The 21,754-nt window shown below is 42.5% G+C and overlaps 1 protein-coding gene across 2 annotated transcripts in view; it reads right to left on the bottom strand.

The window, feature by feature from the left end:
* Positions 1-12,269, bottom strand: part of slc43a1a (solute carrier family 43 member 1a) — a 33,383-nt gene extending 21,114 nt beyond the window's left edge. The window contains exons 1-3 of one of the 2 annotated variants that reach the window (XM_014199545.2): positions 11,967-12,269; positions 7,107-7,267; positions 266-464 (exon numbers count right to left, since the gene is read on the bottom strand). In XM_014199545.2, the coding sequence (XP_014055020.2) occupies positions 266-464; positions 7,107-7,260 (353 nt within the window). In that variant the 5' untranslated portion in view covers positions 7,261-7,267; positions 11,967-12,269. The remainder of the gene's footprint in view (positions 1-265; positions 465-7,106; positions 7,268-11,966) is intronic. The other variant, XM_014199546.2, reaches the window with a different exon arrangement.
* Between the last annotated feature and the right edge of the window lie 9,485 nt (positions 12,270-21,754).

Below are 21,754 nucleotides of genomic sequence, written 5' to 3' on the forward strand. Positions count from 1 at the left end.
CCAATATACCACGGCTAAGGGCTGTTCATAGGCAACAACGCAACGTGGAGTACCTGGATACAGCGTTAGCCATGGTATATTGGTGATATACCACAAACCCCCGAGGTGCCTTATTGCTATTATAAACTGGCTACCAACGTAATTAGAGCAGGAAAACAAAGTGTTTTGTCATACCCGTGATATTCGGTCTGATATACCACGGCTGTCAGCCAATCAGCATTCAGGGCTCGAACCATTCAGTTTATAATGTTATATAATTAATTACCTGCCGAGGAGGCGTAGTGGGCGCGGGCCGTACTTGTCCATGAGGATGCCCAGGGGCAGGGTGGCAGCGCTGAGGAGGAAGGAGCCGATGGTGAAGCCCAGGTTGAGCATCTCCTCCTGGTCCACACAGCTCACCCAGACACCACTCTCCCAGGAAGTCAGGTTGCCCATCGCCAGCAAGTGGGCCATCGTGTCGTTCTCTATGGGAGAGATGGAAAGGTTACCGCTCATCCCTGATAGCAGTTTATGCTGAGGAAGAGTGTGTGTGCGTGCATGAGGAACAGCATGCATTAGTGGAGGCTGCTGAGGGGAGGACGGCTCATAATAATGTCTGGAATGGAGCGGCATCAAACCATGTGTTTGATGTATTTGATACCATTCCGCTCCAGCCATTACCACGAGCCCGTCCTCCCCAATTGAGGTGCCACCAACCTCCTGTGGCGTGCATTCAGAAAATATTCAGACCCCTTGACTTTTTCCACATTTTGTTACGTTACAGCCTTATTCTAAAATGGATACATTTTTTCTTCCTCTCATTAATACATGTGCAAAAAATTCAAAAAAACTGTTTTCACTTTGTCATTATGGGGTATTGTGTGTAGATAAAAAATTTAAAAAACTTACATAAGTATTCAGACCCTTTGCTATGAGACTTGAAATTGAGCTCAGGTGCATCCTGTTTCCATTGATCATCCTTGAGATGTTTCTACAAATTGATTGGAGTTCATCTGTGGTAAATTCAATTGATTAGACATTCCAGAAGGACAACCATCTCTGCAGCTCTCCACCAATCAGGCCTTTATGGTAGAGTGACCAGACGGAAGCCACTCGTCAGTAAAAGGTACATGACAGCCCGCTTGGAGTTTGCAAAAAGGCACCTAAAGACTCTCAGACCATGAGAAACAAGATTCTCTGGTTTGATGAAACCAAGATTGAATTCTTTGGCCTGAATGCCAAGCGTCAAGTCTGGAGGAAACCTGGCACCATCCCTACGGTGAAGCATGGTGGTGGCAGCATCATGCTGCTTCAGCGGCAAGGACATGGAGACTAGGAGACAGGATCGAGGGAAAGGTGAACAGAGCAAAGTGCAGAGAGATCCTTGATGAAAACCTTCTCCAGAGCGCTCAGGACCTCAGACTTGGCCGAAGGTTCACCTTCCAACAGGACAACAACCCTAAGCACACAGCCAAGACAACGCAGGTGTGGCTTTGGGACAAGCCTCTGAATGTCCTTGAGTGGCCCAGCCACTTGAACCCAAATATCTGTCCAACCTGACAGAGCTTGAGAGGATATACAGAGAAGAATGGGAGAAACCCCCCAAATACAGGTGTGCCAAGCTTGTAGCATCTACCCAAGAAGACTTGAGGCTGTAATCACTGCCAAAGGTGCTTCAACAAAGTACTGAGTAAAGGGCCTGAATACTTATGTAAATGTGATATTTCCGTTTTTTATTTGTAATACATGTAACGGCTCTCGTTGGTGATAGGAAGAGTGGACCAAAGCGCAGCGTGGAAAGTGTTCATGATACTTTTATTAAAAAAAACACTTAAACAAAATACAAAAGGCGAAAACGAAAGCCTACAGTTCTGTCAGGCACAGATACTAAACAGAAAACAAGATCCCACAAACTCAGGTGGAAAACAGGCTGCCTAAGTATGATTCCCAATCAGAGACAACGATAGACAGCTGCCTCTGATTGGGAACCACACTCGGCCCAAAAACAAAGAAACAAAAAACATACAATTTCCCACCCGAGTCACACCCTGACCTAACCAAACATAGAGAATGATAAGGATCTCTAAGGTCAGGGCGTGACAGTACATTTGCAAACATTTCTAAAAACCTGTTTTTGCTTTGCCATTATGGGGTATTTCGTATAGATTGATAAGGGGAAAAAACTATTTTAGCAATTTTAGAATAAGGCTGTAACTTAACAAAATGTGGAAAAAGTCAAGGGGTCTGAATACTTTTCGAATGCACTGGATGTCTTCCTCCTCTGTGTATGTAAGTCTTCCTCCTCTGTGTATGTAAGTCTTCCTCCTCTGTGTATGTAAGTCTTCCTCCTCTGTGTATGTAAGTCTTCCTCCTCTGTGTATGTAAGTCTTCCTCCTCTGTGTATGTAAGTCTTCCTCCTCTGATAGTGTGTGTTTGTGTATCTGGGTTTCCGTTAGGAAAATGTGGCGCTGGACATTTGACTGGCAACATTTTAATTTACCTGTCATTTAAGAAATGTATCTATTGGTTGCGTAACCTGATTAGGGCATCCACCCACGGTTCTCAGAATGACAGAAATCACATTTAGTTTATGGTAAATTATCTTAACAGAACATGCAACTCGGATGCAACAGCATCTGTCATTCTTACCGAACTCCGATGTTAGAATACATAGGTGGCACTTCCATAAGGCTATGGGAAGTAAATTGAACACAATAGCCAAAATTATATAGCCTAATTAGCTTACTCCTGTCTATACATAAATAAATCATTTAAAATAGGCTACTAGATCAGAAAGAATGATTTGGCCACAGAGGATTATTAGCTTCTTAAAAAGACGGTACAGAGTCAATGTGCGGGGTCACAGGTTAGTTGAGGTAATTAAGGTAATGTGTACATGTAGGTAGAGTTAAAGTGACTATGCATAGATAATAAACAGAGAATAGCAGCAGCGTAAAAGAGGGGGGGGGGGCAGTGAAAACAGTCTGGGTGCCATTTGATTAGCTGTTCAGGAGTCTTATGGCTTGGGGGTCGAAGCTGTTGAGAAGCCTTTTGGACCTAGACTTGGCGCTCTGGTACCACGTACCATGTAGTGGCAGAGAGAACAGTCTATGACTAGGGTGGCTGGAGTCTGACAATTTTAGGGCCTTCCTCTGACACCGCCTGGTATAGAGGTCCTGGATGGCAGGAAGCTTGGCCCCAGTGATGTACTCGGCCGTACGCACTAGCCTCTGTAGTGCCTTGCGGTCGGAGGCCGAGCAGTTGCCATACCAGGCAGTGATGCAACCGGTCAGGATGCTCTCGATGGTGCAGCTGTAGAACTTTTTGAGCATCTGAGGACCCATGCCAAATCTTTTCAGTCTCCTGAGGGGGAATAGGTTTTGTCGTGCCCTCTTCACGACTGTCTTGGTGTGCTTGAACCATGATAGTTTGTTGGTGATGTGGGCACCAAGGCACTTGAATCTCTCAACCTGCTCCACTACAACCCCGTTGATGAGAATGGGGGTGTGTTTGGTCCTCCTTTCCTGTAGTCCACAATCATCTTCTTTGTCTTGATCATGTTGAGGGAGAGGTTGTTGTCCTGGCACCACACGGCCAGGTCTCTGACCTCCTCCCTTTAGGCCGTCTCATCGTTGTCCGTGATCAGGCTTACCACTGTTGTGTCATCAGCAAACTTAATGATGATGTTGGAGTCGTGCCTGGCCATGCAGTCATGAGTGAACAGGAAGTACAGGAGGGGACTGAGCACGCACCCCTGAGGGGCCCCCGTGTTGAGGATCAGCGTGTTGGATGTGTTGTTATCTACCCTTACCACCTGGGGGCGGCCCATCAGGAAGTCCAGGATACAGTTGCAGAGGAAGTGTTTAGTCCCAGAGTCCTTAGCTTAGTGAAGAGCTTTGAGGGCACTATGGTGTTGAACGCTGAGCTATAGTCAATGAATTGCATTCTCACATAGGTGTTCCTTTTTGTACAGGTGGGAAAGGGCAGTGTGGAGTGCAGCAGAGATTGCATCATCTGTGGATCTGTTGGGGCGGTATGCAAATTGGAGTGTGTCTAGGCCTAGAGTTTCTGGGATAATGGTGTTGACCAGCCTTTCAAAGCACTTCATGGCTACATACGTGAGTGCTACGGGTCGGAAGTCATTTAGGCAGGTTACTTTAATGTTCTTGGGCACAGGGACTATGGTGGTCTGCTTGAAACATGTTGGTATTACAGACTCAGACAGGTAGAGGTTGAAAATGTCAGTGAAGACACTTGCCAGTTGGTCAGTGCATGCTCGGAGTACACGTCCTGGTAATCCGTCTGGCCCTGCTGCCTTGTGAATGTTGACCTGTTTAAAGGTCTTACTCACATCGGCTACGGAGTGTAATCACACAGTCGTTCGGAACAGCTGATGTTCTCCTGCATGTTTCAGTGTTACTTGCCTCGAAGCGAGCATAGAAGTAATTTAGCTTGTCTGGCAGGCTCGTGTCACTGGGCAGCTCGCGGCTGTGCTTCCCTTTTTAGTCTGTAATAGTTTGCAAGCCCTGCCACATCCGATGAGTGTCGGAGCTGGTGTAGTATGATTCGATCTTAGTCCTGTGACACTTTGCCTGTTTGATAGCTTGCCTGTGGGCATAGCAGGATTTCTTATAAGCTTCCGGGTTAGAGTCCGGCAGCTCTACCCTTTAGCTCAGTGCGGATGTTGCCTGTAATCCATGGCTTCTGGTTGGGGTATGTACGTACAGTCACTGTGGGGACGACGTCATCGATGCACTTACTGATGAAGCCAGTGACTGATGTGGTGTACTCAGTGCAATCGTAAGAATCCCGGAACAAATTCCAGTCTGTGCTAGCAAAACAGTCCTGTAGCTTAGCATCTGCTTCATCTGACCACTTTTTTATTGACCGAGTCACTGGCACTTACTGCTTTAGTTTTTGTTTGTAAGCAGGAATCAGGAGGATAGAATTATGGTCAGATTTGCCAAATGGAGGGTGAGGGAGAGCTTAGTATTCTTTCTGTGTGTGGAGTAAAGGTGGTCGAGTTTTTTTCCCTCTGGTTGCACATTTAACATGCTGGTAGAAATTAGGTTAAACGGATTTTAGTTTCCCTGCATTAAAGTCCCCGGCCACTAAGTCTATAAAATAATTGCTCTTGCACAGTTTGGTTGGAGTTTGGCTAGGCTACTTTGAAGCAAGGTAAGACATGCCTCATAATATGTAGTAAAACGTTCAGGTTTCAAACAATTAACTTTATGTTTTCTAAATACATACTGCCTGTAGCTCATTGCAAAGTGGTGTGTAACACAGTGAAGCCTGCCTAGTTGCCTATGCACTTGAATGGCGAATGGGAAGCACGCTTCAATTACCAGTTAACCTCTTACATCTAGACGTTCCGCTAGCGGAACACCTGCTCCAATATCCAATGATGGGCGTGGCGCGAAATACAAACTCCTCTAAAATCCGAAAACTTCAATTTTTCAAACATATGACTATTTTACAGCATTTTAAAGACAAGACTCTCGTTAATCTAACCACACTGTCCGATTTCAAAAAGGCCTTACAGCGAAAGCAAAACATTAGATTATGTCAGCAGAGTACCCAGCCAGAAATAATCAGACACCCATTTTTCAAGCTAGCATATAATGTCACAAAAAACAAAACCACAGCTAAATGCAGCACTAACCTTTGATGATCTTCATCAGATGACAACCCTAGGACATTATGTTATACAATGCATGCATGTTTTGTTCAATCAAGTTCATATTTATATCAAAAACCAGCTTTTTTACATTAGCATGTGACGTTGAGAACTAGCATACCCCCCGCAAACATCCGGTGAATTTACTAAATTACTCACGATAAACGTTCACAAAAAACATAACAATTATTTTAAGAATTATAGATACAGAACTCCTCTATGCACTCGATATGTCCGATTTTAAAATAGCTTTTCGGTGAAAGCACATTTTGCAATATTCTCAGTAGATAGCCCAGCCATCACGGCTAGCCATTTAGACACCGACCAAGTTTAGCCCTGACCTAACTCCGATTTACTATTACAAAAGTTTGATTACCTTTGTTGTCTTCGTCAGAATGAACTCCCAGGACTGCTACTTCAATAACAAATGTTGGTTTGGTCCAAAATAATCCATTGTTATATCCAAATAGCGGCGTTTTGTTCGTGCGTTCAAGAACTATCCGAAGTGTAAATAAGGGTCACGAGCATGGCGCAATTCGTGACAAAAGATTTCTAAATATTCCATTACCGTACTTCGAAGCATGTCAACCGCTGTTTAAAATCCATTTTTATGCCATTTTTCTCGTAAAAAAGCGATAATATTCCGACCGGGAATCTGCGTTTAGGTAAACAGAGGAAAGAAAACAAAGCATTCGGTCGACGCGGGCACGCGCCTGAGTCTCACAGTACTGTAACCAGCCACTACCCAAACGCGCTACTTTGTTTCAACCAGAGCCTGCAAAGCCACGATTCAGCTTTTTGCCGCCTTCTGAGAGCCTATGGGAGCCGTAGGAAGTGTCACGTTATAGCAGAGATCCTCTGTCTTCAATAAACAGATGCAAGAAGAACGACACCTTGTCAGACAGGCCACTTCCTGCATGAAATCTTCTCAGGTTTTGGTCTGCCAAATGAGTTCTGTTATACTCACAGACACCATTCAAACAGTTTTAGAAACGTTGGAGTGTTTTCTATCCAAAGCTAATAATTATATGCATATTCTAGTTTCTGGGCAGGAGTAATAATCAGATTAAATCGGGTACGTTTTTTTATCCGGCTGTGAAAATACTGCCCCCTATCCATAACAGGTTAAGAAATGGTAGTTCTTTTTAATCGTGGCCATCGTTTTTTAATATTTTTTTTATACATGTGATTGCCTTTAGAATCGTTGCGCAATGATTGGGCTTATTAAAGCGCATGTTTCCCTCCAGCAGCAACAAACATCTTGTTTAAGCTGTATCAGCAGCTCTTGCGCTACACCCACTGGTATCTGAATCAATTAATAGGCTAAAATGCATTATTTCTCAATGGGATTTTTTCCCCAGACAATTGGCTGGCTGCAATTATATTTTTTTGAATCGGCCAAAAGCCGGCTATTACCGGCTAATGGAAACCCTGGTGTGTATCCTACCTGAGCAGAGGTGTGAGTAGAAGCCCTCGCCCTTCAGCATGAGGAGGAGGGAGCCCCATCCCAGCAGCACGGCAGAACACAGCAGGTTCTCCAACACCGCCGTCACAGCTATCCACCAGCGCCTACTATAGGCCTGGAGGAGAGAGGGCACCATTGCTGCTCTGACAGAGAAAGAATGCAGAGAGAGAGAGAGTGTGTGAGAAAATAGAAAAGTGGAGAGAGGGAGAGAGAGAGTTTAATCAATACATGTAGATGTTACAGCCAACAGTACAGTATTAGACTACACATTTCCAGCTATAGGCCAGCATGTCACTTTGACAAGGGGACACTGGCTAGGATCCAGTGAATCACCTCTCTGGAATCAGAAAGAGTTCAAAAAACAGAACAGCTCTGACCAAACTAGGTCATGGAACATCACCCACCAAACCCCCTGGTCCTTTTTCTGAATAAATAGCAGTTTTAGTTCAAACCAGGAGGAGATACCAGTCTGCCTCTACCACACACACACACACAACAGAAGACAGGTGACCTCAGTCTCTGACATGACCAACAGCCAATATCAAATAGCCTACTGCCCGGTCATGATCGCCTTAACAAACTTGTAAAAAAAAGGACTAAGCGAGCAGCTGAGAGAGAAAACGACAGTGCAGTGAAAGAGGGGGAAGTGGGGAAAAAAAGAGTGAGGGGTGGTGTCTGTGTCAGTGGACTTGAGTTAGCCTAAGTGGGGGTGGGGGGGTAGACAGGCATGAACAGGAAATCCATTCAACAAACTTTATGACGGGGTCCTGTCTGTGACTGTGTAGTCTGGGCATGTGTGTCTGAAGGACAGAGAGTGTTTTATTGAGAGATGGCTGAGAGAGAGAAAAGGGTGTGTGTCGGGGGGAGAAAGAGAGGGAGTGTATGTGACTGTGTGTAATGGGATTAGGCATAGTCCAGCGCACTCCTTTGTGCCAAGAAAGTATCTGAAGAGGGGGATTTCTCTTGTAACTGACACCCCATGCTGGACACACAATCACACACACGGCTCCCTTAACCCTCTCAACAATGAGTAACATCTTTACAGGCACTTAGCAACTTATGTCTGTAAATGTGTTCTATCTGTGATTCCGAGGGAATATTAGACATTGACTGGCAGCGACAATAACACTCCACAAACAACAATGGTCCTGCCGTACATACAGTTGAAGTCAGAAGTTTACATACACCTTAGCCAAATACATTTGAACTTAGTTTTTCACAATTCCTGACATTTAATCCTAGTAAAAATTCCCTGTCAGTTAGGATCACCACTTTATTGTAAGAATGTGAAATGTCAGAATAATAGTAGAGAGAAATATTTATTTCACCTTTTATTTCTTTCATCACATTCCCAGTGGTTCAGAAGTTTACATACACTCAATTAGTATTTGGTAGCATTGCCTTTAAATTGGGTAGCAGGTTGGTGGTCTGTTGATATCCCTCTAGTGGTGTGGGGGCTGTGCTTTGGCAAAGTGGCTGGGGTTATATCCTGCCTGTTTGGCCCTGTCCGGGGGTATCGTCGGACAGGGCCACAGTGTCTCCCGACCCCTCCTGTCTCAACCTCCAGTATTAATTTATGTGTCGGGGGGCTAGAGTCAGTCTGTTATATCTGGAGTATTTCTCCTGTCTCATCCGGTGTCCTTTGTGAATTTAAGTATGCTCCTTCTAATTCTCTCTCTCTCTCTCTCTCTCTCTCTCTCTCTCTCGGAGGACCTGAGCCCTAGGACCATGCCTCAGGACTACCTGGCCTGATGACTCCTTGCTGTCCCCAGTTCACCTGGCCGTGCTGCTGCTGCTCCAGTTTCAACTGTTTTGCCTGCGGCTATGGAACCCTGACCTGTTCACTGGATGTGCTACCTTGTCCTGGACCTGCTGTCTCTAACTCTGAATGATCGGCTATGAAAAGCCATATGACATTTACTCCTGAGGTGCTGACCTGTTGCACCCTCTACAACCACTGTGATTGTTATTATCTGACCCTGAAGGTAATCTATGAACGTTTAAACATCTTGGCCATGTTCTGTTATAATCTCCACCCGGCACAGCCAGAAGAGGACTGGCCACCCCTCAGAGCCTGGTTCCTCTCTAGGTTTCTTCCTAGGTTCTGACCTTTCTAGGGAGTTTTTCCTAGCCCACCGTGCATCTACATCTGCATTGCTTGCTGTTTGGGGTTTTAGGCTGGGTTTCTGTACAGCACTTTGTGACATCGGCTGATGTAAAAAGGGCTTTATAAATAAATGTGATTGATTGATGGTATGTATCAGCTAAGTATAGGACCTAGTCCTAGTATCTACAGCACTGTCACATGAATTGGACTTCCAGAGAATCCCCTCCACACATACAGGTAGGACTACAGACAAAAGGCCTGGAAAAGCTGATCTCTGTGCTATATTAGATAAGAACGAGATGTATCTCCGTGTGTGCCTGAAGTAACCTCTGTGCGCTAGTGGTAGCATGTGCATGAGAAATGATAGAAACATGTCACGTGGTGTGCAAACTGAGTTATACAAGTCTGTCTCTTACTTTCCATCCTCTGCCTATCTCTCACCTCACAAGATTTCCCACCTCTCCCCCCCCCCACATGCTGTTATCACTCCTTCCTTCCCCCTGGTCTTGAGTGGGTCGTTAGTCGTTAGAAAGAGGAGAAGGGTGACTGTCGTGGTGTAGGAAATGCAGACATTTTCTTGATGGTGCACTACTCAAAAATAAAACGTCTAAATTCTATCCTCTTGCCTTTGATTTAACTTCACCATTCAACAAATTAATTCAACACTTGACTGAAAGACCGGTTAACACTCAACTGAATGATTAATCGACTAGCACAGTCCTGGGAGCTGAGGCTTGCAAACAAGTAGGAACACAAAGAAACAGCTCATTTTAGGTTAACAAACAACTGGCGTCCCCTATCAAATTACAGTGTGTACTGTTTGTGTGTGTGGAAGAAAGAGTGAGAAAGGGAGAAACACAAACCAATTTTATTTCCTGCAGTACCTATATTGCAGACTACTGCACAACCCTATCCTAGCTAGGATACAGCTGAATGATGCAATGCTGTAACTAACTTCTACTTGATATTTACTCAGCTCTGGACAAGGCTGTGTAGGTAAGAGGTTTGAAAATGTGTGGTAGTAAACCCCGAAACACCCTAAACAAACACACCCCTGCCACGTCCTGACCAAACTACAATAACAAATAACCTCTTATACTGGTCAGGACGTGACAGGTAGCCTATTACAAAGCGTTATGAAATGGATATTATTACAGAGCATTTTTAAAACGAATTCTCTTTAGTTATAACAAGTGAGGCCATGTATTTGATTATTGTGACTCATCACGTGAATCAATTTGGCTCTCTCCCTCCTCTCTCTCTTCTGACCCAAGGGATGATTCTGAATCTGACCTTGACCAGTTCGGTTTACCAACCTCCACAAGCTGGACAACATGTCAGCGAAAACACTTTACTTTCAGTTTTCATTCAAAAAAACGAAGCAGTGGCGTAAAGTAAAAATACTTTAAAGTACTACTTAAGTCGTTTTGGGGGGTATCTGTACTTTACTTTACTATTTATATTTTTGACAATTTTTACTTCAATACATTCCTACAGAAAATAATGTACTTTTTACTCCATACATTTTCCCTGACACCCAAAAGTACTCGTTACATGTTGAGTGCTTAGGAGGACAGGAAAATGTTCCAATTCACACACTTATCAAGAGAACATCCCTGGTCATCCCTTCTGCCTCTTATCTGGCAGACTCGCTAAACACAAATGCTTAGTTTGTAAATGATGTCTGAGTTTTGGAGTGTGCCCCTGGCTATCAGTACATTTAAAAAACAAGAAAAACATGCAGTCTGGTTTGCTTAATATAAGGAATGTGAAATGATGTGTACTTTTGCTTTTGCTACTTAAGTATATTTAAAACCAAATACGTTTAGACTTTTACTCAAGAAGTATTTCACTGGGTGACTTTCACTTTTACTTTAGTCATTTTCAATGAAGGTGTCTCTACTTTTACTCAAGTATGAAAATGGTGTACTTTTTCCACCACTGTTAGGAAGGAAGTTCACTCTTGCTGACCTTTATTTATTATCTAACATTTATTTAACTAGGCAAGTCATTTAAGACCAAATTCTTATTTGCAATGACGGCCTACCCCTGGCAAACCTGAACGACGCTGGGCCAATTGCGCGCCGCCCTATGGGACTCCTAAACACGTCCGGATGTGATACAGCCTGGATTCGAACCAGGGACTGTAATAATATATGTTTTAATATATTATTGTTCTTTCAAACCTGCCTGTCGTTGGCGCGTGTGAACGTTCCGTAGTCGTTACGCTCGTTACTGTGAACTCAGACTTCGAATTTTCATTATACGATGTGTGATTTGCACCACGTTGTCCTTATATGTGTGAATTCTACAGTTGAATTTTGAATTGTTTTACATTCCAAAGCGCCAGCAGGTCAAACGAACGACGAAAATGAACGAGTCACTCGGAAAAATAAATAATGACTCGTGTCAGTAAAAAGAGTCATTCAAAAATAACGAATCAATCGCAAACTGAGCATCACTACTAAAAGGTAGTCCTGCCCTAATTAACCGCCATATTTATTGTCATCAAAACATAGATCAACAAGCAAATATAACATAACAAATCGATTATTATCATTGCAATAACGCATTAACAAGCACATATATCTCTGAAAGTAACTAAAACTCCATCCATTCGTCATCTGGTGCTTACCTTTGTGGGTATATTTGGCACTTGCTAGCTTTTAGTGTCGTTTTTAGATACAAAGTCAACGAAAATATGTTGAAGTTTCTAATAACAAAATATGACTTACTTCAGCTGTTTTTCTTTTGAAAAATAAATAACACAACGTTGACAGAACGTTTCTTGTAGCTGTAGAAACACTTCTCTACTATTTCGATGTCTTCTCTTCCCCTCCTAAAGCAAAATACGACTCTAATTCATATCAAGCCTACCCCGTGATCTTCGCGTGTAGTTACTTGCACCGCATAATGTACACTTTTTTTCGTCTACTCCCTCTCTCTCCATTTTCTCCCCCCCTCCAAATTTGACTTCGTAATTCGCTCCCTCTGTATTTTTTTCTTCCTAGAATCGTAGCCATCCGCCCCCTTTGTCACTTGGTCACATTTTTCCTTTTGGGGGCATGGCTTTCTCTACCAGCGAGGGCTAATGTTGGGTGCCCGCTACCTGTAGGTTAGCCTACTAGAAAGTGGCAATGATGAAAAAGTGAGTGAGGAAGACGATGTTCAGCTCTTGACATGAACCCCCTAAAATTAAAATAAGAAAACTATACATATATTAGAATGGGTGACATGGGTTCAATACGTTTCATTATGACATTATGTTTCACATATTTTCACCTCTATCTGTGAGTCATGTTACAATGTTGAACAACTGCCACTGATGTGCCACGACAGTCTTCGTTCTACTTCGATTAGGTTTAACGGCGGTTGGCATCCAATAAATATTGCATTACCGCCTCCTAGTAGACTGGAGTATAAATCCCTTATACGTTGCTTGAAAAAAAATGTATACATCGACAAATACCCTACCATCTAACACTACACTCACAAAAACGATAAACACCACACTATCCCAGTACTTAAATCTATTTAGTCCTACCTCAGGCCAACAGCCTGAAAGGATGGGACACCACCAACACACCCTGTAACTAAATGTTGCACACCCAAATACCTCTCTGCAGCTGCCACCACAACCTCAATTTTCTGCGACTTATGTTCCATCCCTGCAGTACAGTTGATAACCATTGCTATAAATGCTAAAGATCCAATCTTACTGAAACAAATATATCACTTGTTGGCCTATCCCTCTGTACTGGTACAGATCTACTACTCACACCACTCCTCTTAGGATCCCTCCCCCTTGACCCATCTTCCTTACTTTCTTCAATGCCTCAGCATATGACTTCTGCACTACTCTCATCCTGGAAACCTCAACCTGCCTCTCTCGCACTGGACATTTCTGATCCCCAGCCCCATGGACACCCCTACAATTAACACATATCACTACTTTCCCCAATGCTCCACATTCCTTTGTCTCATGCCCTTCTGCACACTTCTCACACCTAGGAACCTCCCTCCTACACACTGCTGCCACATGCCCATAAGCTTGACACCTGTAACAACGTAACGTATACGGCACAAAAGCTCATACAGGATAACTTATATATCCTAACATCACTAACAACATTTCTTTGTGTACCCTTCCAATTAAATGGCGTAGATTTGTGCGGGACCGGTCCGTGAGACCTGGGTGACACCTGCCACGCCAGAAATGGTATTGCAACAATTGCATGTCTAAACTTAAAGAGAGCAATAGTAATGAGCTAGTTAGAACAATGAGACAGAAGTTAAACCGGACATATAAATTGAAGCATCCGGTTGGTGTTTCCACTAACCAGCAAATATGCTGATGAGAGGAAGCCCAGTGACCCGAAGTGGGAGATAATGGAGAGAGATGTATTTTGGCTAATTTTGTCATCGATTAAACATTTTATCTCAATGCTTTCTTCTGTTCCCAAAACTAGAATCTGTAGTGTAGGCGTTCCCTAGTGGAAATATGCAAATACATGCTAGAACACACCAATAGGACCTCGCTAACTCGTGCTTGATCAGCCCATTATGATTAATTTGCTCCCATTGGAAACGACAGGTTGTGGTCTATCTTGGATTAGCTATAAAAATCTTCGGTAATGGTGTCTTTTTGTAGGCACTCCGCCATGGCTCATTGCTGGCCAAAGCTTATGGGAAAATGAACGGGTTCCATGAAATAGTCTACACCAGCTAATGTCACTTTTTGTGAATTTGAAGCATTTATGTAATCAAAATAGGAACATAAAGTGCATAAAGGAATCATAATTCATAAAGGTCATGTTAACTGACTGATATCTCATATAACAAAACGTATAAGATATCCTTAGCCTGTTTTAACCTCAGACTTTATTTTTTGTGTTTATCCCAAACCCCAATTCTTTCCCCATTCATTTCCTCCATAGGAATGGCCGAATGAACCAGCGGTAACTCATGTCGGGTTTTTAGGACTACAAGCTGACGAGCTCTATAAGTCTCTTCAACAGCATGGAAGTCCTCACCTACATGCACTATAGTAACTGATTGTTCTACAGCTGTGATCTACAGCTGAGCTAAAGCCTATCTGTTTTTGAGGAACATGGTATCGCTATTGTGCTTTAACCACAACAGCAGTGGAAACATCGACAGGGCTGTAGTGGAGAGGGTCGAGAGTTTCGAGTTCTTTGGTGTCCACATCACCAACTAACTATCATGGTCCAACCACACCAATACAGTCGTGAAGAGGGCACGACAACAGCTTTTCCCCCTCAGGAGACTGAAAAGATTTGGCATGGGTCCCCAGATCCTTAAAAAGTTCTACAGCTGCACCATCGAGAGCATCCTGACCGGTTGCATCACTGCCTGTGTTGGGGGTTACCCTGGGTGTTGGGTGTTGGGTGTGGGGCAACACCAATGCCATGATTACTGTATATATGTGATGACCTTTGTACACTTGCATGTGCAATGATGGGAAGGCACTGGGTAAATGGAGATGTACTGCTTTAGTTCTCAGGCTGAGAATTGTCTGCACCTGCTGATAGTCACGCAGCCTCAAGGCCAAGATAGCAGAGTGAGAAACCACACTCTAGACATGTTTTTCTCATCTTTGATACTTTGTATCTAATCCAATGCAACAATGTAACGGTATGATTGACGGTAGGTTGTCTACACCCACAAGTATTGTCTCCTGTTTCGCCACACAGGTCTTTACTATAGACTACTGAGGTATTCTGTATGTGAAACTCTGTCTGCAGTTGCATTTTATTACTAAAGAGTTTTACACCAAGGTTCCTGTGTCTATGTCATCTATCTGGAAGACTGATTGTTGAAGGAAACTTACATCACCCCATGATGTGTATGGTGTTCTTACCTGAGGGAAGACACTGGTTTTATTATGGTGTTCTTACCTGAGGAAAGACACTGGTTTTATTATGGTGTTCTTACCTGAGGGAAGACACTGGTTTTATTATGGTGTTCTTACCTGAGGGAAGACACTGGTTTTATTATGGTGTTCTTACCTGAGGGAAGACACTGGTTTTATTATGGTGTTCTTACCTGAGGGAAGACACTGGTTTTATTATGGTGTTCTTACCTGAGGGAAGACACTGGTTTTATTATGGTGTTCTTACCTGAGGGAAGACACTGGTTTTATTATGGTGTTCTTACCTGAGGGAAGACACTGGTTTTATTATGGTGTTCTTACCTGAGGGAAGACACTGGTTTTATTATGGTGTTCTTACCTGAGGGAAGACACTGGTTTTATTATGGTGTTCTTACCTGAGGGAAGACACTGGTTTTATTATGGTGTTCTTACCTGAGGGAAGACACTGGTTTTATTATGGTGTTCTTACCTGAGGGAAGACACTGGTTTTATTATGGTGTTCTTACCTGAGGGAAGACACTGGTTTTATTATGGTGTTCTTACCTGAGGGAAAGACACTGGTTTTATTATGGTGTTCTTACCTGAGGGAAGACACTGGTTTTATTATGGTGTTCTTACCTGAGGGAAGACACTGGTTTTATTATGGTGTTCTTACCTGAGGGAAGACACTGGTTTTATTATGGTGTTCTTACCTGAGGGAAGACACTGGTTTTATTATGGTGTTCTTACCTGAGGGAAGACACTGGTTTTATTATGGTGTTCTTACCTGAGGGAAGACACTGGTTTTATTATGGTGTTCTTACCTGAGGGAAGACACTGGTTTTATTATGGTGTTCTTACCTGAGGGAAGACACTGGTTTTGTGTATGATAGATAAAAAAGGAGCTGATGAGACCAGGTGAGTAACTAACGCAGGTGAAATCAATGAACAAAAATGAAAGACAGGGCTATGTTCAAGAACACAAAGAAACAGGGCTATGTTCAATAACACAACGAAACAGAACACAAGGTTGTGTGGTGATAATATATGTATTATTATGGATTTATAATCAGCTATAATGGGGTGGTCATTTTTTAAACGAACACAACAGGAGGGTTAAACGAGTTACAGAGTTAAATTGCTGTGATAGAAGAAAACTGAGGAAGGATCAACAACATTGTAGTTACTCCACAATACTAAACTAATTGAATGAAAAGAAGAAAGCCTGTACAGAACTAAAATATTCCAAAACATGCATCCTATTTGCAATAAGGCACTAAAGTAAAACTGCAAAAAATGTTGCAAAGAAATGAACTAACTTTATGTCCCGAATACAAAGAGTTATCATACAGTGATACCTAAGACCCGCTTGTCGTAAATTGTGCTAATATTGTTTCCCATTTATACTTTTTTGTCTATTTCTTTCTGTGCGTTGATTGGTGGGGGGAAATGTCTACGTAAGCCTGTAGGCTACAGTACTTTTTTAACGACAACATTCGTTCAGAACAATTCAAGTGTCGCTCTCAAAAAGTATCAAAAGAAAGGTGGATGATGAAAATCGAAGTTTCAGGGAAGAATGTACAGAGAGATATGGGTTCATCTTACCATATTTTCCCAATGCCAAGCCAGTGTGGCTTATTTGCAATGCAAATGTCGCTGTTTGCAAAGAATTCAGTCTCCAACGTCATTCAAAGTGTACTTCCATCCCCAGAGGCCCGACGCATAAATACTAAAGCGTTAGCTGCAATCTACACACACGGCTTTTTTTACTGACATATTCGGGTTAAATCTCCAGTTACAAGAAAGAGGGAAAACAGTGGTGGAAATGGTGGAAAAACTAAAGGCCTTTACTGGGGAGCTTGAGTTGTTCGATTTGGACGTGTCATCTGGAAGGCTACTGCACTTCAGCACACTGAAGAAACGACAGGCAGAGGGACCAGGCCGCAGCATGGAAGATTTCATCAAGCAGCTGAGGGACAATTTTTCCACCAGATTTGAAGACTACAGCATGCCCAATGATATCATTGCGTTTGTACGTGATCCTCTCACAGTTGCCCAGGTGGAGAGTTCTCCCTCCTTGCTGAGAAAACAATACCCTCGCTGGATGAGGCCGCAGTTCAAACTGAGCTGATTGAAATCCAGACATCGAGACAAATCAAGGATGCGCTCAGGAGTGCAGAGTCCTTGTGTAAGTTTTGGGTGGCATGCTCAGAGGAATAAAGCACAATAAAGAATCGTGCATTTTATGTGCTAACATTGTTTGGATCGACTTACACCTGGGAGTCATAATTTTCCTCTATGAACGCAATATAGACTCAGGACATATTTTTTTATTATGAAAGATGCTGTTAAGCCTTGTAGCCTAGCTCAGCCAGTTGATATTTTATATACAGTAGACCTAGGCTAGGAAGAAATAGACTCCAATTAAGTCCTCCTGTTGTTTGTAAAGTCAAATAAAAAAATGAAAAGTATTGTTGAAATGATTTACTCGACTGGTGTAGGTGTTCTCCATCTGTTGGTGTGCAACACTTGCATAACTATTTAGCTATATTTTCAGCACCAGGCGCTGTTCACCTCCTATTGATTGCGATGTGGTTGCAGCTTTACGTTTCAGCACCACAAAATGGTCCGCTGCCTGCTTTATTAGTTGACTGTCTCCTGCATTCTCTTTCCGCATGAATGAAATTAAAATGTAACTTTTGCATTATTTAGGTAGGATAACTTCCTTCTTGGGACATTGGATTTGGGAGTTTTTTCATCTCGGGTCCGATATTTTTATTATGAAAAAAATATTCACAATTCATTTGGGGGTCTTTGGGGGGCCAAACAATATTGTAGGCGCGCCAGATTTGAAGACTACAGCATGCCAAGCTTGTCCCAACCTCCCATCTTTTGCCACCCTAACTTCTTCTCAGACACATTTACACCCAGCCATACATCGACTAACTCATCCATTCTCCTTCGTTCATATACAACATATGTGGGTCCGGGATGCATAAACGGGTTCGAGATTTTTATTATTCATGTGATTTTTTTTCTGAAAATAATATTGATAATTAATGTGTAGATATTTGGCCACCGAAGACCTCAATTTAATTATTCATGTTTTTTCATAAAAATATCGAATGGGAGGTTGGGACAAACTTGGCTTGGGAAAGAGTGAAGGAAGGATTTATCTATACTACAATGTCATTTTATTTATTTTTGTGACTTGCAAACCTGCTGTAAAATGAATTAAAGTTCTGGCGAAATTAGGAGAGGATGTCAAGTTATTATTATTCCCTGTGTGTCATTATAGCTAAGATCCTATGGTGGTTATTGGTGAGAGTGGAGATGGATTCTATCCGAGGGATTGGGACGTGTGGCTGGGAGGGCATCAGACACTTCCCTGAAGTAGGTGTGGTGCATCCTCTCTCTCACTTCGGTCTCTCTGTGGACCCACTCTCCCCAAGTAGAGCCCCACCAGCCACTACACTTTACAAATTGACCACAGTAGTTAAGTGTCAGTCTTTCTCCAATGTATTTACAATGACATAATCCACAATCCACAGACCTTTGGTACATTAGGAGAGGATTGGAGATGAGAAGCACTAAAAAGGCATAGCGCCTCATGATATAAAATGAATGTAGAAAAAAATGAAATAATGGCAATAAAATAAAAACAATTAAGAACTCATGGTCTACACAAATCTTTTAAGTGGACCACAAAAAATATATAATACCAATTGCCCCACCAAATACATGATTTAAAAAAGTATGCTCGACCATAACTGATTTTATATGGGCAAATAAAATAAATAGGCCCTTTTACAGGGAAGTTTGAACCTTCCTGACTTGGAATTGTATCAACTCCCAAGGCTTTTACTTGTGACGTATTGTTAAATGCACTAAAGAGGAACCATGGATACATATTGAAGATGCGCATGCTCATCCCCAGAATCTCTTCGCGTGTCTATTTTCAAAGAATGGAGCTAAGAACATTAACAAAGTCATAGTTAACACTATACCAATATGGAAGAACGGATTCTACTAGAACCAATATCACTCTCTAAATATCCCCCCTATTTACTGGATAGCTTTCAGAATTCACTGCTAAATTGTCCCAAAAGGAAAACTAAAGGCATCGAAACCGTAAATGACTTGGTAATAGGAAATACAATTATTTCCTTGACAGAATTAAAAGCAATGTTGTACATTTTCAAAAACATGCAATTTAAAAGTTTTATATCACGAAATTTAAATCTGAAATCTTTTGGACATCAGAGCAATGTTGAGGGAATTTTATTTGTGTCAGAAAATTATGCTCACATGATTGGTAAGGTATACAAAACCTTGAAGAAAGCCTATCCAAAAAATATAAACTATTGGAACCAAGACCTAACAATAACTGATATTGGCACAAGATGGAGGGACTATTGGAACATAACTAACAAAATTACAGTTAACGAAAACGTACACTTTATCCAATATAAACTAATGTATATATTTATTATACAGTCCAAATTTACAAATTCTGCAGCACAATTGCAGAGACATATGTCTTAAGTGTAAAACTAACAGTGGTGACTCAATTATTCATGCCTCCTGAGAGTGCTATAGTCCAAAAGTTAGAAAGTTGGCTGTCAGAAGTTTTACAATATAAATATACTTTTAATCCGTCTATCTGTATATTTCAAGACACCGCGGGTATGGTGAGATTTCCAATCGGTTGGACCGTACTATTCTCGTCAATTATTAAAAAAAACCAAAAAAACCTTTTGCTTAAAAACTGAAAATCAAGGGGCCGGAGGAAGAATCAAATATTGAAAGTGTGTGGGCGACAGAGAAGTGCAGAGTGGCGCAGTTTGAGGTCATGTGGAATAGTCTTGCAGGCGCTGGAGAAAAAGGCGGTGGAAGCATGTGGGTCTGGGCAGGGGTGATGTCGTTGATGTTTGTGTGTGTCTCTGTCTGTTGTCTTTTGTCTGTGTTTGTTAATATTTTGAAAAATATAATAAAATATTACACACAAAAATCTGCTTTATCTAGTGGTCGCATCAGGACTGTTGTTGCCAATTGTAGTAGTATAGCTAAGCCTAACCCTTTTCCTAACCTTAAACTTATTCTCCTAACCTGCTACTTTAATTCACTTAACCTGCTGTGTTAGTTCGTCAGTCCCTGATGTTATGGAAGGGTAGGATGGCTTTCCATCAATATATTCCCTCCAAAAGGCACAGGTTAGGGGTCAAGTGCTTTGTTATGTGTGACACGAAGACAGGATTTGTCCAGGACATTATACTCTACACAGGGTCCACCACTGACATCCAGCATTATGAGGGGCTTGGAGTGTCCGGGTCTTTGAGGATTGGTGCAGCAGTCCCACACTCTTCCAGCATCTGTTCTCCAACAGCATAGGGGCCTGTGGCAGAGTCCAGTAAAACAGGAAACAGGAATATGAAGAGGGGGGAAGTGGAGTTACATTTACATTTAAGTCATTTAGCAGACGCTCTTATCCAGAGCGACTTACACATTGGTGCATTCAGAACAGTCAACAGTGGCATGACAAACAAGATGTCCTTGTCGGCCACAGGGAAGGTGGACCACCTAACGAGAGAGAGAGAACGATCAAACCAGACTGCGTGCTTGACCATAACCTCAAAATGGGGGCAGTGGATAAGGCGGACATGATAAACAACTTTGTGAAATGTTCTCGGAAAACTACCAAGTGGTCCAAGAAGATATTTTTCCATCTGATCCACATTGCTGTCCTCAATGGCCACATAGTTCACCGCCAGCTAACAAGTGAGATGATTACGGAACACATAAAAAAATCAAATTATTGACATACAGTTCCAGTATGCAATTATATTGAAAATATCTCACCCACCTACCAACTCCCTCATCACCCTCTCCACTCCCTCTCAACCGTAGGTGAGGTGATGACCCACCAAACGTACAGAGAGAACCTTATGAGAGAGCTGCCGGAGGAGCACCTCACCCCTCGGCGTCCATCCACTGGGGGTCGTCCTACTGTAGACAATTCCCTACGCCTCACTGCTCAGCGTTTCCCCTCCGAAGTCCCTCAATCTGCGGCTCAAGGCAGTCGCACATGGAGGCACTGCAAAGTCTGCCTGTCCAGCACCAGGAGAAGGAAGCAGAGGAGGTTGACAAAGTACTTGTGACACACCCCTGTGTGTTGCGCCATGCTTTGGGGAGTACCATACGCTCAAGCTCTATTGCAGCAATTACTGACTGACTGACTGACTGACTGACTTGACAGGTGACCTGCAATGATACTACGCCTTTCAGGGGTGGGGAGAGAGCTGCCTTTAGGGGTGTAGTAAAACAAATGTTAGTTTCTGTTGTTCAACCCCTATCGATACTTTAATAAAATAGACAACCATTACATACAGGCCAATGTTATTTCTTGCTGTTTCTTCCTCCAGTAAAGCCCTAAAGGACTGCATGTTCCAACAGTATGTTGCTAGCATACAACAGCTGTCCAGTTCCAGTGATGATGTTAAATCATGTTCAGTAGTGTTTGTGTGTGTGGTTTAAATGATTAGTAATTAGCATACAATATCAGGATATAGCAACAAAACCATATTACAATGAAATAGCATAATAGCTAATACTGCAATAAAAATGGTGTTGCATTGAAAAAATAAATCACAA

This window comes from Salmo salar, chromosome ssa05, assembly GCF_905237065.1.
Source record: "Salmo salar chromosome ssa05, Ssal_v3.1, whole genome shotgun sequence".
In the NCBI taxonomy this organism is placed as follows: Eukaryota; Metazoa; Chordata; class Actinopteri; order Salmoniformes; family Salmonidae; genus Salmo; species Salmo salar.